The sequence below is a fragment of the Lithobates pipiens genome, unplaced genomic scaffold (genome assembly GCF_037356315.1).
Source record: "Lithobates pipiens isolate NorthernLeopardFrog02 unplaced genomic scaffold, aLitPip1_a1.2 Scaffold_25, whole genome shotgun sequence".
Lineage (NCBI taxonomy): Eukaryota > Metazoa > Chordata > Amphibia > Anura > Ranidae > Lithobates > Lithobates pipiens.
Genome location: NW_027507787.1, coordinates 47,963,191 through 47,982,109, shown reverse-complemented (window position 1 = coordinate 47,982,109; position 18,919 = coordinate 47,963,191). Strand labels below are relative to the sequence as shown.

Below are 18,919 nucleotides of genomic sequence, written 5' to 3'. Positions count from 1 at the left end.
GTTGGTACACATTTTTAGTGCCCCTAAAAGTCCACCTACAAGCAGACATGGCTGTCATGTTTGCTGCCAGGTCTGTTGCAACAGCCATGATGCTTCAGAGTAGGGCTGCAACTAACGATTATTTTCATAATCGATTAGTTGGCCGATTATTGTTTCGATTAATCGATTAATCGGTTAAAAACCTTAAAAAAAGGAAAAAAGTAATTTTGCTGCGATTTGTATTTTTACATTTTTTTTGGCCAATTTGTTGTTGGGCAGATTCAAAAACACAAATTTCCGCAAAAATGTATTATTACATGCTTTTCTGCAGCTTCTCCATTGAAGTATATTGAACCAAAAAAACAAAATAGCACTGTTTTGTGTTAAAAAAAAAAAAAAGAAAGTACTTGTCTTTTCCAAGCAGCTGAAAAAAATCATGGATATGAACGTGTCCCATAGGAAACAATGTAAATGAACTGTAGTGTGTTTCTGCAAATAGCACCAAAAACACAGAGGTGTGACCCAGGCCTGAGATGTTTAGTAACATAATGGGGTTAAAAAAACTAAAATTAGTACAAAAAGAGCAAATAATTACTACTGTAAGGGGTTCATTTTTTAATATGAGACACTGAAAGTAATATTTACAGTAGCGATTTGCTCTTTTTGTACTATAAAGGGCTAATTTTAGTTTTTTTTAACCCCATTATGTTACTGGCCGATTAATCGATTGTGAAAATAATAATCGATTAATTTCATAATCGATTAGTTGTTTCAGCCCTACTTCAGAGTGCAGCAATTTTAACTCAGCTTGACAAGCTTGAAAGGCTGCCTGTCAAAACCACCCACTGAAGTCAGTTGGGCTATGGCAATGGTGGTGCAATAGTTCAATTTAAAATCCTCAGGGAATTGAAAGAAAAAAACTCATTCAGGTGGTGACAGTATAGCCTGAATGCTTGCAAAAGGCTCTAAACAGGCTATGCACTCAGAGCTTCAGTTCCTTCTACTGGCCCAGAGTAGAAAAGGCCAGGAGAAGGAGCTGAAGCTCTGAGCGCACAGCCTGTCTCTTCCTGTGTGTCTCATGGCCCTCTCTCCACCTCCGGTGAAGTCACATCCACTCTGCATTCCACTGTGATTCTTCTGGGTTCCCTGTGACTACAGGACACCATACAGCATCTCTCCATCTTCAGCATCCCAGCATGAAGGCTGCAGGATGGATTCAAGTGGCCCCTGCACACATCAGCTGAGCATTATATTGATTTTTATTTTGTGGTGTGTCCTGCCTTCTCTTCCTTCTTCCTACCCCACAGAGCTGGCTTTTTTCTGAGGACAGCTGCCACCAATTGCCTACCACTTGATGTATGGACTTACCACAGTTTTAGCATTTTAAAGACTATTATCTATGGCTTGTTTTTACATGTGCCCATTTGTAGGTTTTGGGTGTCCATAATAACTTTGTGTTTCCGCCAGCAACTGTTTTCTCTTAAGGCAAAAAAATGTGCCTTGGATGCAGATACCTTTTTTTTTTCTTAGGTGATTGGTACAGCACCAATCAGGGCTGGCCAGACACAGACTTACACGGTAGAGAACATACATCAGCAGAGTAATAGAAGCCCCTTCCAAAGATCATTCCTTGCAGATGCCAAAGAACAAGGAAATATCATGTGACCAAACAACAGTGCTGCAGGAATAAGGGACTCAGAGGATTAAAAAGAAAATAAACAAATTACAGTGGCTTGATATACTGTATATGATTTATGTGAATTATGGTAATTAAGACTCCTCTGTTTAGTATTACAGAATTCCAGTGATGTAATAATCCAACTACTTACTTTCTCTCCAGAAACAGAAGCACCACTCAGCAGTGGACACCCGCCCATCTTTGTAAGTGTCACAGGAGTTGAAGAAGGGCCGGATGCAGATCTCATACTTGTCGAGGTTGATGGCTGCCAGCTCAGCTTGGTCCAAAAAGAGGTCATTGTTGGAGTCCAACTTGGAGAACATCCATCCTATTGAGTCTTTGCAGCTGGCAACTAAGGTTTTGTCTAACACTGTATAAATAACATCCGTAGTTACTAGCATTTTCTAAACAACATGTGGACCTATCAACTCTTTTATTATAAAATAAATTGTAGGCCTTTCAAGAAGAGGTTTTGTACAGAGTTTATGTGTATACTTTTGCCTACTTGTATGTGTTTTTTTTTTAAGTCAGTCATTCTAAGCTTTGGTAATGGTTGCAGCCCTTATTTTCTTCTGCTCTGATGTCATCTCCTTTGCTAGCAACTTGGAAGTGATTCTTGGCTATTCATTTTTCACCAGCTGCACTGCACTATCTTCACTATAGGGAAATAGAAAAGTCAGAGCTTAAAACCTCTTGGGTGGACCATTATTTTAGTGACAAGTGCAGTTATATGACTATTCTGTTTATTGCACTAGCTGGAGTTGTGGGGGAATATGTTTCAAAGTAAAGATATTATCGGTTATGTTTTTTTTTTTTTTTAAGTGTACACTAGTTTTACAGGTGTCATCTTTATTATATATTCCTTTCCATTAAATAAATATGGGCATACCTTTCCTGACTTCCTTCTGAAAATGGTAGACTGCGTCTGGTTTCCACACTTCAAAATCAGTAAATACGTGCAGCAAATCAGAATCAAGCAAAAGTCAAACTTCTTATTTCTACACTTGTTCAAGGTAAGCAACTCTTGTAACAGCCTCACAGTCACACAGCTAAGGCTTTTCTACAGCTCTTTAAACCAAACTATTTTTTCAATCCATTATATAATTTATATTTCTCTGAAAAATGGCCTTGGTAAAGGGTTTGACAAACAAGGATCAGACCAAAAACAGCCTGAGAAGGTATTTAACTGGTTTATTATGAATAAAACAAAACAGTTCAACATGTACTGTGTACAATCCAATACACTTACAGGGAATCAAAATGTATTCTAGGTTTAGCTACTTGTGCCTAATGAGCATTCATTCTGATTAATCACTTCAGGCTAAATCCACTTATACTAAGATCTGATTCAAAAGAGGGCTATTTTATTTCCAGCAGAGTACATTACCTTGTGCTTAAGGTAAGAGGGGTCAAATGAGTATACGTATTACATAAAATGAAATGACAAAGTACTCATTGTTCTGTTTACTGAATGGCCCCAATCTTCAAAAGATTATCATATTTCCAGGGCTTAGCAGTTCTACCGACACTTGCCGATTCTCACAACATCTGTGGAATGCCCCATTTTGATGGAGCAGACGTGTGCTTAATTTCTGGTCAGCCCCATGTCAAACTGTTTATCAACATCACTCGGTGGTACTATTGTCCCTATGTCATGCCAAGAGATTCTGATAATTAACTTCTAAAATGTTTTGCTTTACTAACGAGATGCTAATTAAGCAATGAATCATTTCTCCAAAGTACCGATCAAGCTCTTTTGGAATGTGAAGTGCTTCAATAAATTATTGGCCCAAGTCTCTTTCAAACTGCTCCTAGATTCATGACCAGATGCTTCATCTGAATCTTTGGATTGCTAATACACGTGCCTGCTCCGTGTTCATTAATGGAGACTGGAACACTGTATCGTTGTCTCTATGAAGACATAAAGGCTATATATCATATCATCCAAGAAACTGGTATAATCACTTGGCTGGCATTACATAGAATGCATTTGTGAGTGTAATTGCCATGCACTGCTTGACTCTAATAGAACATTATGGCACCCAGTTAAAATAACTTTGCTGTTCTATGGTGGAAGTACAAAGCAGTCATTGGTATCAGCGTTGGCACTGTAATATTATTTGTATATCTTTTAGTAATACTGCCATGGTATTTGCATACATACACAATCCATAGAACATCAAACAATTATTGGGATCTTCCCAATCCTTATGCCAAAATCATAGTATTTAATTTTATACAGTTTGGAGTCAAAAATAATCATGTTACTCAATCTGCAATCTGTAATTTGCCAATATATTTCCTCACTACTTGTTTTGATAATCTTCACAGATAATGATAAGCAGTGCCGGAACAAGGTCATCTAGCACCGATGGCAAAGATGCCAAACGGCACCCCCCTCCCCTCCACAGAACGTATAAGCATTATGTGTCAGCAGAGGTCCCCTCTAAAATAAGTTTGAGCACTAATCTGCATGTTTACCACCAAGCATAAATTTCCTTTGCAAACCCAAATTCTCGGCAAACAAAAATGCCCTCGCTCCCAGTACTCCTGTCAGCTTGTAGGTAGGCACTCACATGACACCACAGTGCCCAGGGCAGCCTCCCCTCCTGCCCACCCCTTCCCCTGATGCTGGGAACAAATGACAAATTTTTTTTTTACTGGAAAAATCTGTGTTGCTGGCCAAATGCATTTTCTCAGTATTCTGAAATCTATATTAAGATAGATTTCTTGCAACTTTTATTTCATATTTATTTTTAGTAATTGTTTTACATACATTTCATGATTTGGAAAAAATTTGGACCTGAATTCTAGGCAAACAGCACAAAAACACATTTGTAAACTGTCTTATCTACCAAAGGATTTGTAATTTGTGTCCAGTCACGTTTGTGATTAGTACGCCTGTGCTAAGAGTGTGACACCAATTTCTCCTTTAAAAATAAGGAACATGTGGTGTCACTTCCCTGCCCACTGCCTGCTCATTGAGCAATACAGAAGTAACACACTTACATGTCATCAAATCTGTTCTCTTCTACTGTCTGGGTTCGTACTGTCTGGGTTCCCTGTCAACAAATATGTAGCATGACAGCCTGATTAGCTTCTGGTGCTGTCCGTCTTTCCATTACTAGTAGGGATAAATTTCTGATATAATGACACCCTCAGATCTTGTGTATACAACTAATTTAATTATTTTTGAAAGGAATGAACAACTGCATTAAATTGTATTTTTTCTTATATCTTGCCTGGAGTACAGCTATACACCTTTATTAACCATTTTATCAGATAGAATTATCCCTTGAACCTGTCAAAAATATAGTTTGTTCAAATACCACTCATTGAGAAGGTATGTTTTGCACAGGCATTTTAACAATAAACACACAGATGCTATCGAATCTGCTCATCCAGCAACCTTTGTAATGAAAAACCATTCATTTTATACAGCTGAACTACAATGACATAGTGTTACTGTATATATACACACAAGAGATTATATATATATATATATATATATATATATATATATATATATATATATATATATATATATATATATATATGTGTGTGTGGGCTCGTGGACCATTGTGAAATAGACTAATTTCAAATGTTCTCTATAGTAATTATAAATTAAATAAAATAAGCTTTTTAGGGTAAGTACATTACCATTCACTTGTTTCACTCCTGTAGTTGCTGTACTGTTCTGCTTGGAGTTCTCATGAAGTAGCTGAAACCAATCCCGTAAACGGTCTCCAAGGTCTGCCAGGTCCTGACCAGTACATGTCTCTCCTATAATAAGAATAATATCAATATATAAAAGGTAACCAAGTGGTCAATTAGAGCTATTATTCTACTACGGCAATGCATCTATTTACAATGCTTACTTTCTAATATACTTTGTGCCAACTAGGCTTTCAGTCTAGTTTCTGCATTGTCTCTTAGAGAATCTAGGGTCCAAGCACTTAAAGTGATTGTAAACTTTTTTTTATAACAAACATGTTATACTTACCCACTCTGTGCAATGGTTTTGCACAGAGCAGCCCAATCATCCTCTTCTGGGATCCCCTGCAGGCACTCCTGGCTCTTCCACCCCCCCCCCCCCCATCAAGTGCTCACCATAGCAAACCTCTTGCTATGGAGGCACTCATGCTGGCTCATTGTCCATGGCTCACCCCCACCCCAGCTCCCTCACTGGCTGTGATTGACAGCAGTGGGAGCCCATGACTCCTGCTGCTGTCTCTGAACTAATGAGGAAATAAGGGAGCCGCTGCTCTCAAGCCCATCACTGGATTGAGATCGGGTTCAAATAAGTATAGAAAATTAATTAAGGTAAAACCTTCAGCCTGTAGAACCACTTTAATCCCTCTTGTACAGTGTAATACTAACCCCCACCTCCCACAAAAACTCAGAAACTGAAAATGTATTGGGTTTATTAATAGGGGGACCACGTTTTACTTAATGGAGAATTAAAAGGACATCACAGAATGGAGTAATAATTAAAAGCAATATCAAAAAATTACAGAGAATTCTAGGCCTCCTTCCACTATCTCAGCACTATAGATATGTCAGATTTCATAAAAGAACTATCGTAATACATAACTGATAATAATAATAGATTGCATTTATCAGTTACTTCACAGTTGCAGTAATAAATGCTACCACTGCATACCAATAACACCTTAGCAGCCGCTTTAAATGCAAACTCATAACATAATAGTTATTATAACAATAGTAAAATTAAGATCAACTCTAGTGTCTATAATTGTTATAGCAGCGCTGCTATCATAAAGTCTATGATTAGCTTTCATATGTATACAACACACAGAGTGAAAAGCAGTTGACAGTTGGTGTAAGAAAAGCCCCAGAAACCTCATATGATAATCTTGCTATGTCACACAGTAAGTCTCCTCACACCGAAGTCTGTGTATCACACTCCCCTTTGGGGTTCACACTCACCAGAGGGATGGATTTATCAGGCATGGAAAGATATACCACAGCTGACCTCAGTATCAAGGCAGGCATCACAGCTTATCATGTGGATTCCATTGGTTTGTCAGACAGAAAAAAGGCTCCAATAATGTAATTCCGCTTTTCGTTAATTCAATAAAAATTTTCACACAAAATCATTGGCTAGAACAGCTTAAAACTATAAAGGCAAGGTTGATGGGTGTTCCTCACAGCACAGTGAATGTTATAACTCACATTCTATAGGAAGCAGCGTCTACCTCTTGCATGCCGGTAAGTCACTTCTGGGTCATGGAGGAAGTCATAACGACAAAACTAGTCAGAGCGGGACCTTGCGAAGACCGGACGTGACAAGTGCGTTCCACGACCAGAAAGTGGCTTACCAGGAAGCAAGCTGTGGTGTGAAAAAAGTAGTGCATGACTTTTTAAAAACATACTATTAATATGCATTTCACTACCATTCATATGTAGTTAAAATTATACTTGTTTATGATTGTTTCTAGACCCTTGTATAGGTATGTGACTTCTTCCTCTATAATGTTCTTTATGCAGCATACCCAGGGGTTTGTATACACATAGCAGAAAACATTCAGAAAATATGAAAACTCAAATTAACGGCTGCCTGGGGTTGATTTCAGGGACGTTCATTGAAACCATCATAAAGTCTGAAATTGCAAACCCCATTTAGGTCTATAGGGAGGACAAATCTTGAAAATATATTCTAAGCATTTCCAACGCGAATAGGAATCAGATTGTCAAACAATGGGCATGGGGAGCTGGGCACTGGCATAGAGAAAAGGCACCAATGCGAAAAAAGTGAAAAATACTATACAGCGAGGACAAGGTTCCCCTTTTTATGCAACTTCAAGGACGACATTAGAAAGACACCAATCCTTATAATTACATGTTCAGCAGATGCCTTTAACCTATATGTGGTGTTACAGAAAAGTACAATTCTCACGAACAGCATCAGTGACACCATATTCTGACGTCACATATGTAATAGATTATTATTTATTCAGGGCTAATAGATGTGAATGGACCAGTGGAAGTAGCAGCAACAACAGATCTGAAAGCTATAAGGAAGTTTAAAAAAGTTTTACAAAAAATAAAGCTAAAGTTCTCAATGTGTAAACATTAGCCAGCAACACAACAGTTTAATAGTATTGTTGAACAGTATTGTGAACTTTTTTTGCAGTATTTTGCTGCATAAAGTCTAAAACCTTAAAACAGTGCACAAAAACACTTCAAAGCAGCAACCTCACATAACCCAAGCCCCCTCCCATATCCCCAATTATTCTCAAAATGTTTAAAAAATAAAATTCAGGTTTGTGTTTGGTAGAAACTGGCTAAGGTCAAGGAATTGAATATGGGCAAAAATGAACAACAGCATTGTTGTGGCCTGAAGCATATTAGCTGTGGTAAAAGTGTGAGAGCACCGCAATGAAACAAGTTGTCAAAAAGCACACATTACTCCTCCTCTGTGGCACCCTTTCTTTTATAGTGCTACTAATGCACCCTTCCCATTTTTCCTCTTCCTCAAGCACACTTAGCAGTCATTTTTGTTGGGCTTGCTGTGCTCATTTCCTCATCCTCCTACTTTTTTTTATTTGGCCAAGTTATTTTTGCTGCAACATCTCAAATATAACCTCATGAAAATTTCCTGGCCCCCTTTCTCTTCTTCTACTTCAAGAATGCATGACAGCCATTTATTTGGGTCATTGTTTGTTATAGTAGATGTAAAGCCAAACACAAAAATCCCATATAAGCTTTAATAGCTGTTGATAGTGATGGGCACTTTGTGTTATGGGGTGACAATTCTCTGCCCCTGTCTCCTACAATCTCCTTCCTGCAAAGCACCCTGTAACATGCTTTCCCAAAGGAAAAGAGCAAGTTTATGCTGATCAACATTGTCCCAGAATCCTACCCCCACCCCCCCCCCTTTTTTTTTTTTTTTTTTTACAAAAAGATACTTTAAAAAGATTGCAGCCAGCAATAACTAGCAAACTTTCCTGTGAAAATACACATGCAGCCCCTTAGCAGTGAAATGCATGTGGGCTCAGGGACATCCTGTGAAAAAAATGCAGGCAGCAAAAAGATATGTAATAAAATAAAATAACACATGCAAACTGGTAAGATTGTAGACAGTGCACGTGAAGAGGCTGTAATGAAGTTGCAGGACACATGTCAGCACACAACCATCACACTAATCTATTCCTATACAATTCACCAGCAGCACTCCCTATGCTTTCTCAGTTATGCACATTTTCAATATGTCTGCTAGTAACCATGCCTTTTTATAGTGAGGGATTGGCACATAGTATAGCCCCCATTATTGCCCATTTTATCCAACCAGACCTAAGTTTAGAGGCCAAGAAGTGTATTATTGGGGGTTCATTGCTATGGCAGCAAATGGCCACATTAGTTTGGTCCACAAACCAAGAACAAGTTTAACCGCAAACCATGCTTGTCCTGCACCCATAGCTCACCCATAATCTGAGCTACTTTTTGTTATCCTAACTTTTTAAAAGCTGTAAATATTTTAATAACGTATTTTTCAGTATCTAAAGCTGACTGCCTACATTAAAACTGGACTGTATAATGTGCCAAATTTACACTGCAAACTTGTCCTGTGAAAATACACATGCAGCCCCTTAGCAGTGAAATGCATGTGGGCTCAGGGACATCCTGTGAAAAAAATGCAGGCAGCAAAAAGATATGTAATAAAATAAAATAACACATGCAAACTGGTAAGATTGTAGACAGTGCATGTGAAGAGGCTGTAAGGAAGTTGCAGGTCACATGTCAGCACACAACCATCACACTAATCTATTCCTATACAATTCACCAGCAGCACTCCCTATGCTTTCTCAGTTATGCACATTTTCAATATGTCTGCTAGTAACCATGCCTTTTTATAGTGAGGGATTGGCACATAGTATAGCCCCCATTATTGCCCATTTTATCCAACCAGACCTAAGTTTAGAGGCCAGGAAGTGTATTATTGGGAGTTGATTGCTATGGCAGCAAATGGCCACATTAGTTTGGTCCACAAACCAAGAACAAGTTTAACCGCAAACCATGCTTGTCCTACACCCGGAGCTACTTTTTGTTATCCTAACTTTTTAAAAGCTGTAAATATTTTAATAATGTATTTTTCATTATCTAAAGCTGACTGCTTACATTAAAACTGGACTGTATAATGTGCCAAATTTACACTGCATAGCATAGAAATCTCACTGTAATTGGGATCACTTAAGGTTAGCTATAGAGTTGAAAAAACTACAAGAGGCTGCATGAAAATGAGTTGGGAATTTAAAAAACTGTAAATCATATAGTTCTGATTGAGCAATTCTACATAATTGGTTCAGTTTACTAAGCTTTAACAGAAGTGGTAATTGCCATAACAATTTCTAGTGTTTAGTCAAGTAACTGTGAACTATTGCATACAAATAGTTTGTATTTTTATTTTCTGCCAGCAGCTGGAGCTTTCCCATATTTTCTGGTATCCCTTTTCTCTTTTGGTCAAAAAAGCCTTTTTATAGAGATTAATTAATAGGTCATGCTAAAATTTACATACACAGCTAAATGAGAAGTGACTCCTCCCCCACAATCCCTCTCCCAAGGGTGCTCCTTGTGAATTTCCCATCAGACAGGGGGAGTCTAAATGCAAACAGCTCTCGCTGTACTTTTTCTTTAAAAAAAAAACAAAGTGTGCTTTGAATCTTGTGTCATTGGTGCTCCCTGGATTACATATTTATTTGTAAAACAAAGATTTTATATCAATAAAAATATATCAGTTTAAAAACGTATAATTATAAAAAATCGAATGAAACATAGAAACATAAAAAAGTGATGGTAGAAAAAGACAGAGTAGTCCATCAATTCTACCCATTTTTATTTATTTTTTTTGTGGGTTTTTTTTCATTAACTTTATTGTCTGAGTATAAATGTTTGTCCCAAGGATGGCTGGGTACCGGAGCAGAGGAAAGCTTCAGAACCTGCAGGAGGTTCTACTTCCGCATTCACTTCCTCATCCCCTAGAGCAGGGGTCTCCCAATTTTTTAAACAAAGGGCCAGTTTATGGTCCTTAAGACTTCAGGGGGGCTGGATTGTGGCCAGTAAGGATGTAAAGGGTAGAAAATGTCCCGGGCCCAGTATCTGTGAGAATCAACATGGTTTCAGGGTTTGAGGTATGTAGAAGGAAGAGTAGTGCCCCATTGTTGGTATTAGTAGGCGTAATAGTACCTCATCATCAGTATCAGTAGAAGAAATAGTCCGCCATTGTTGGTGTCAGAGGGAGGAATATTGTCTCATATCATTGGCAGGAATAGTGCCCCAAGGGCCAGATAAAGGCTAAAAAAGGACCGCATCTGGCCCTTGGGCCGCAGTTTGGAGACCCCTGCCCTAGAGCATTTAACTCATGCAGTGTGCAGGAGTCCTACTGCAAGGTTAATTTTTTTGTAATTCTTGGCTTTAATTGAATTAAACGGTTTTAAAGCTTACCCTGTTTGTTGGCATCTGTAGTGGTGGTGGTGGGGGTCGTGGTAGGAGAGTTCTCTGTTGGACATGGACAAGAACCTTGGCACTTCACAGTCAGCTGTTTGCTGCTCAGGCATCCCTGCTGCTCCAGTTTACACTAATAAATGAAAGAAGGAAGATCTGAGCATTGCTTTGCTAATTCCTGGCACACAGCTACGCGTACGTGATGGCAGTAACTCTCACGTAAGCTAATGTGTGACACCCTCTGTTGTTTCAGAACCTGCAATTGCAAACACTTTTTGCTCTTCCCAAGCTGCTCAGACCTACAGAATAGTAGCACTTTCTATCACAGATGTTATCTAACACACTGCTAAGAGTAGACGTAGAGGGAGGATTGCAGAAATGCCAGCATGACTTTGGCACTAAACTCATTTTAAGATGTTATTTAGCAGTTGGGTTGACAGATGTGATATTTTCTTGTGTTCTGTGAAACACTGGGAATGAAAACTTTCTCTTTTAGTATAAATTATTGCAATAATCAAATACACATTTAGGAAAGTAGGAAGGAGTGTGGTAATATGGCAACAGATAAATCGTTTCTCAAGGAAAACCTTTGTGTGAACTTCGCAGGAAGGCAGCAATCACTCCCTTCTCACTTCCATTATTCTGAGCCAGAGCAGCCCTTTCTTGCAGATCAAGCACAGATACACCTTACTGCATAGAAGTTAGTGTAGTGAGCTGCACTTTGGACTTCAATAACTAGGACTTTATTATGTTTACGGCTCTTCCCCTACATTCAGCTACAAATCTAAACAATGCTAACCTGTGTCCATTTGGCAACTATTGATGCCTCCAAGAGCAGGTATGTGCTGCGCAGGCATACCTCCAAACTTTTTGAGATGGGAACAAGAGACACCAGTGTTTTTTTTTTTACCACTGCTATTTCTTTATACTGACTACTGAAATTTACAAATGCAGCCATGTAGAAATTGGATGAAAGGTTTACCACTGGGAAACACTTTGTAAATGGTAAATAATACATTTGATATACAACTATATAGATCAGACCAAAATGAGGGACAAATGAGGAGGAAGGAGAGACAGAGGGACTTTTGTTCTACATCAGAGACTGTACCCCTGAAATTAGGGACAATTGGGAACTATGTGCACAGGGGTACAAAGTATTTCTTATGAATATATCAAATGCCGTTGTCTCCAATGACCACACTCTGTTCTGATCTCAGTGTTTGTGACCTAATGTGACCTGTGTGATATTTGAAATATCAATTTTTTACAAGATGTATAAAGCCAATAAAGGAAACTTGTAATTGGTGACTTCACTCTGAAAATGCTGGCTGTTTGGCTGCCACGATTACTCTAAAGCAGGGGTAGGCAACCTCGGCCCTCCAGCTGTGGTGAAACTACAAGTTCCATGAGACATTGCAGGACTCTGACAATCACAGGCATGACTCCTAGAGGCAGAGGAATGATGAAATTTGTAGTTTCACCACAGCTGGAGGGCCAAGGTTGCCTACCCCTGCTCTAAAGTGTCAATATTTTCTAAGTCAAGGGAACTGAAAATTCTGACTATACTTACGTCTTATCTATTCCTTGTCAGTATCTCAGAAAGGCCTGTTTCACACAGTCTTCAGTTTGTATAAGTGCAGTGTGAATAGAACGTTTTGATAAAGCATTTGCAGAGCTATCAGCAACCTTTATTTGAAGTTTAATTTCCAGTTTGTGAATGTGGAACACAGATCCTAATGAGAGTGCTTATTGCCACTTTAAACAAGCTGCTAGCAGGCTTCAGTGCTACTTGAAGCTTGTTGAACGTCTGCTGAAGCCTGCTAGTGGCTTGCTTAAAGTGGCAATCAGCATTCCCATTAGCATTGGTTTTCAACATTTACCAATGTGGGCTGAAGGGTACTTTAAAAGCTTCAATAAATCTTACTGAAAGTGCTACAAATGCCTTATCAAAGCTTGCTGTTCACACTGCAGTTAAGCAAGCTGAAGCCAGTCTGAAACAGGCTGAATCCAAGTGTACAGCATGAAACTACCACCAGTATTTTAGGAGGAGTTCACCAATGGCAGCCTTTCATGAAAGGTTTCCTTAAAAGGCAATAAGTAAGGATAGAGTTACTATATATGAGCTGCCACTACTGACTTCTTGAAAATCACCATGCTTCAGAGCTTCTCTGGAAGGGATTCTGACATCAGTGGATGTTCTGTTATGTACACATCAGCGGACCTTCTGTTACTGCATGTTTGCAGAGAAGTGGGGGAACGCTGCTTTTAACAGTATATAGTTAATTTATTAACTAGGGGTGTATTTATAAAAAAAAAATTGCAGAGCTATTTGTCTTGTACATTTCTTTTTGTGCAAATGGGGGGCAAAATAAGCATTATTAGGCCATTTTCTCTCTAGGTAAAATTCATTCATACAGAACAGTGAATCAGGGAAAACGTTTTTTATCGCCAAGAGCTGATGATCATAGCAAATCAATATTATATTACTATGATAATCAGCTTTACCTAGTGGCCATACTGTGGTATTTTTCTGATTTGCACTTAAATCCTTTTGCTGCCAGAGCTGTCTTTGCATTTTTTGCACACCAGCCTAAAAAATTATTTTAGACCTGAAGATTACAATACCCCCCTCCCCCCCAATATTATATATTTTCTAAAAGCAGATACCCTAGAGAATAAAATAGTGGTAGTTCCAATTTTTTATTTTTTTATGTCTCACAAAGCTCTAGGAAATGCAAAATTTCAGTACAAAAATACAGTTAATTTTAGGAAACACAAACGCAATAAATTACCCAATTTTTTGGTAGCATATAAAAAATGAGGTTGCACTAAGTAAATAGATACCCAACATGTCAAACCTTAAATGTGAGTGCACCCGTGAAATGGTGACAATCTTCAGTACCCTATATTTTCCATAGGAGACCCTTTAAAGCCCCCTATAGGTCATCAGTTTAGTGTTTTAGGTCTGGTACTAGAAATATTGCTCTCACTTTGGTGTGTGCAGCAATATGTAATATGCGTATCACAATCTGCGTTTTCATGTGTAGGCACCCTTGACGTGTACGCTTTCGTTCATACGTGTGTATACTGGGAGGTACAGGACTCAGAAATTTTTGGGGGCAGATTTTATATGCTTAGGTGTATTTAATTTTTTCACAATTTAAAATTTTTTTTTTTACCTAACTTTTTTTTCATCGCATAAGGGACAAAAAGTGATTTCTTGGTGACAGGTTCTCTTTAATGTGACACTGTACTGATGCTGGCTGGGGACACCGAGAGGCGGACCCAGAAGTGACATCAAACACATCACTTTCAGGGTCAGCAACAAGAAGGGGAGGAGAGTTGACTTGTGTCCACTCTGCTCCCTCCCCTCTATCTGGCAGAATCCACTATGTTGGTCCCCTGTCCGCAGATGGGCAAGCAGAGACTGGGATACATGACAAAGGCGGGCGGGGGGTGCACCATTACTGGGAGGGGTGTGGAAGCAATCGGGCAGCAGAATGCTTCCATCTGACAGGCAGGAGTCTGGGTATGTGTGTAAAACCCTCCGCTGTTGGGTCCTGACAGCAGAAGGGTTAATGCATGAATGAAAAACAATCGACCTGGAGAGAAAACAGCCTAATAACATCACACAAAATGTACAAAATAGCTCTGCAAACGTTATATAAAACACACTCCTTAGTGATTCACTGACCGTGACTAGTCTTAACACCTGATATGTACACGCTTGCTCCAGGTCAGTAGCACACCAATCAATGAAAGAAAGATAAGCATGGCAGCTCCAGACCAATCACCTTTAAAAACAAGTCAGCAATAGCAAATCCCCAGACAGGTTTCTTGAGGCAGTTCTGCATTCCAACAATAGTAATACACCCATATAACTGATCTGTTAAGCCGACACCTTATGGGATCACTCAGCACAAGTCCCACCCATTTTTAGTATTTTACTGACTCTGTATTAGCCATTATAACAACAACTACTTCTTACCACAGAGGTGTACGTGTGGCCATCAGAACCACACACTGATGCAATCTGAGTCACGTGACAGGGTTTACAGAGATTGTCTTTGCTCCCATGGAGTTTCAAGGTGGGTTGCTTAATTCTGCAAGGAAAAATACAGACAAATATTTAAAAAATTAATAACCTAGAACCGTTTCAGATGACTAAACTCATCAGTTTAATTATTTACTAACCAAGTGTGCCCTGTTCCTTGAACAGCTCACTTGGAATGGTGTGTTTTGTTTATAAGGTTTGAGCACTTATCCCTTTGGTTCATTTACACTGACTTAATTGAACCCACCCTCCCCCTCCACAGGTGTATGTTTACCGAAGGCCATGGCCCCCGGTATTTGTTTATTTCCAGCGCTGCAATTCTCTACATCTTGGCCAAGCCTACGCATTACAGCCCTATAGATTTCTACAAGGCTGACTCTTTAAACCGCAAATAAGGACAGAGAGGCCCATGGAAGTCTGGGGGCTGTAATGTGCAGGTGCAGCCAGGTTGTAGACAAACATCAAAGCCTGCAGTGGTCTGATTGAGCTTATTATGCACACCAGAGTCTGAGAAATAATTCCTGGGCCATTATTTACTGTTAACGCATGGCCTGTATAAGGTTTTAAAGCATCACCTTTTGGGCACCAAAGTTTGTCGAACCCGCAGGCAATTTTAGGACTTGACCTCATCTTTATATTTTACCAAAATATGGATAATATGCTACAATAAACTTAAGTTTAGTGTATTTTTTTTCATTTGCTTCTAATAAACCAGTGAGCTATACCATGTGACATAAAAAATTGGATTGGACCATTTTATTCTTCAGGGTCTCTGCTACCAGAAAATATACCGTTTGGGGATTTAACTAATCTTCTGGACACATAATAATTACTTTAACATGTATGAGAAAAATGGCTCTGGCATCAAAGGGTTAAGAGATGGAGATTGCTAATCTCAACTGAAATAAAGACCACATCATCTGGACCATCATACCACTTTGCCACTGTCTCAATACCAGATTGCAAATAACAAAATGGGCAGGTGGGGTGAGACGCTTTACATCAGTTTATTATACAGTTAGTGTTCTTAAAAACATTTGCTACTTGAATGGGCAGTGTTGGGTTGACTGTTAGAAATTTGCAAGGCCCATTTAAAAAACTTAAAGTTAATAAAGTGGACAAAATCTGATGAATGTTTGGTAAGATTTATTAACATTATATTGTTAAAATATATTTATTAATCACCTGTGTTCCAACTTCTTGCGACTTATACACATAGCTTTCTGGTAGCCGTGGGCTATGCAAACCTTATGTCGACTGCATTTCACTTTCTGGCAAGGGTCCTTTGTGGTATCCAGGGCTAGGATAAGGAAAATACTAGTTTAATAATATTAAAGCAATAATGATGTATATTACTAGGGCTTTATAAATATTAATATGGAGCAGTGGCTTATTCTAAAAGGTAATCCAATAGTCTGCTCTGAAATGTAAGTTGACATCTTATATTATCTGTAATATATTATGAATATAAATCTCACATAAATAAAACAGATTTCACAGGATTTATTAACGAATACGCTCATTTATTGGATTTCAGAATAGGCTACCTTATTCTGTTTCCCCATGATGGTATTGGCAGAAACCTATAGACTGCCACAAAATACAATATATATGTAGATTTGTTAATTCCCTTAAGTTCATTGAGCTTTAGACCATAACAGGCATGCAACTTCTGTGGACCATCCATGGTAGTATACAGTTTTAATTATACATGTTACATTTTCTGTATGCGTTATATTTTATTATGTGCAAAGTATAATATTTGCAGTTTTTTTATTCTATAAAGCTATACAACCAGCAAAATGACATCCCGTGAAGGCGTATACCAGTTATGAAAATGGCAAAATGTATCAATAGTATTAATTTAATACACATTATACGTAAAAAAAAAAATTCTAGTGATTCTAGAGTAACACACACACTATTTTTTTCAGGGAGTCAATAATGTAGCTTTTACCCAATTCAGGTGCCATACCAGAATACAAAACAAAACTGGCTCACTTAAATGTATTTACAATGGTGAGATGACTATTTTGGCTATTAGCTAGTTAATTTAGAAGCTCAGCTACAGGATCATCAAATCATTGCTCAAAGTTATGCATTTTTTTTAAACAGATACATGTAATGCGACTTCTGAGTTTATAGGCATAATATTCTCATCCTACCTACACTTCCCTTCCACCCCAGGCTACTGTGAAAGTCCCCAGACACTTTCAAAGAAGTTAAAGCTTTCAGGAGAACTATGACTGCCTCCTGCCTTCACATGACAGCACTCAAGGCCTGCTATAAATGAGCCTGTTACCTTACTCATTTTTTAACTCAAAAAAAAGTACAAGATTATATGTGAGCCCATACTCTTACCAGGAATGCACTGTGACTATTCTGAAGCTGTTTAGATTCCAGTTTGTCATGAAATGGCTGGTTGATCTACAGAATTATGCCTAAATAGTTTAGGTTAATATTTACTACCCTAACTCAATCTGCAATTCCAGCATTGAGATTTGTAAGCCCTACTACCTACTTTGGCCATTATTAAGGCTTTGCCCAATTTATTATACATTAAGAAGAATGCAAAAGGAGCCACTTGTTCTTATAAATAATCCAACTGTTAAATATCTAAAGTTAAGAAACAAAATCTAACATACTGTAACAAATGACTAGAAAATACATCAAATAACAAGAATCACTAGTGAGTAAACATTAAGAGAAGTTAACGATCACTAAAAATATGGAACAAATATCTTCCTATGGTGTAAGCTGCATAAGCAACATTTGGTAGAATGTTGTAGTGATCAATCAGACATAACTAAAGCATTATGTGATCATGCAAGCTTTACATCTACTACATTACACTTGTGTTGGTTACACCACAGGAAGCCATTTATCTTTTTAACCACCAACTACTACCTTTAGCCAAGAAAAGATACAAGTGCATCTCAAAAAATTTGAATATCATCAAAAAGTTAATTTATTTCAGTAATTTAATTAAAAAAGTGTAACTCATATTATATAGATTCATTACACATGGAGTGATACATTTCAAGCATTTCTTTCTTTTAATTTTGAGGATTACAGCTTGTGATAACCCATAATTCAGTATTTCACAGTGAGCTGTGACACAGCAGCAGGAGATGCCTGATGTGCACACACACACTGACTGGTGAGACATTGACATTGTTTGTTACAGTAAGGCGTTGAAGGGGGGGGGGGGGGCTTGCAATGATGGTGAGGGGGTGCTTGCACTGATGGTGAGGGGGGCTTGCACTGATGGTGAGGGGGGCACTGATTGGGCTGCGACATTGACCATCTCATTAGCCAAAAGCAGGCCCATAGTTACCATTGAAATACTGGTACTTTTGTTGATTTAACTTTACTTGTTCTTCATTTTAAATATTGTATTTGTTCTCGTTTTGTTTTTTCACTTCAAAATAAGATATGTGCAGTGTGCATAGGAATTTGTTCATATTTTTTTTTTTTAAACTATATAGTCCGGCCCTCTAATGGTCTGAGGGACAGTGAACTGGCCCCCTGTTTAAAAAGTTTGAGGACCCCTGCCCTACAGATTCTCAATGGGGTTTAGGTCAAGTGAGGTTGCTGACCAATCAAGCACAGTGATACCATGATCATCAAACCAGGTTTTGGTACTTTTGGCAGTGTGGGCAGGTGCCATGTCCTGCTGGAAAATTAAATCAGCATCTCCATAAAGCTGGTCAGCAGAGGGAAGCATGAAGTGTTCTAGA

General features: G+C 38.4%; 1 protein-coding gene across 1 annotated transcript in view; it reads right to left on the bottom strand.

The window, feature by feature from the left end:
- SPOCK2 (SPARC (osteonectin), cwcv and kazal like domains proteoglycan 2) overlaps positions 1 to 18,919 on the bottom strand; it is a 253,519-nt gene that overhangs the window by 39,202 nt on the left and 195,398 nt on the right. The window contains exons 3-7 of the mRNA XM_077454420.1: positions 16,365 to 16,479; positions 15,114 to 15,228; positions 11,123 to 11,255; positions 5,318 to 5,440; positions 1,809 to 2,027 (exon numbers count right to left, since the gene is read on the bottom strand). Of these exons, the coding sequence (XP_077310546.1) occupies positions 1,809 to 2,027; positions 5,318 to 5,440; positions 11,123 to 11,255; positions 15,114 to 15,228; positions 16,365 to 16,479 (705 nt within the window). The remainder of the gene's footprint in view (positions 1 to 1,808; positions 2,028 to 5,317; positions 5,441 to 11,122; positions 11,256 to 15,113; positions 15,229 to 16,364; positions 16,480 to 18,919) is intronic.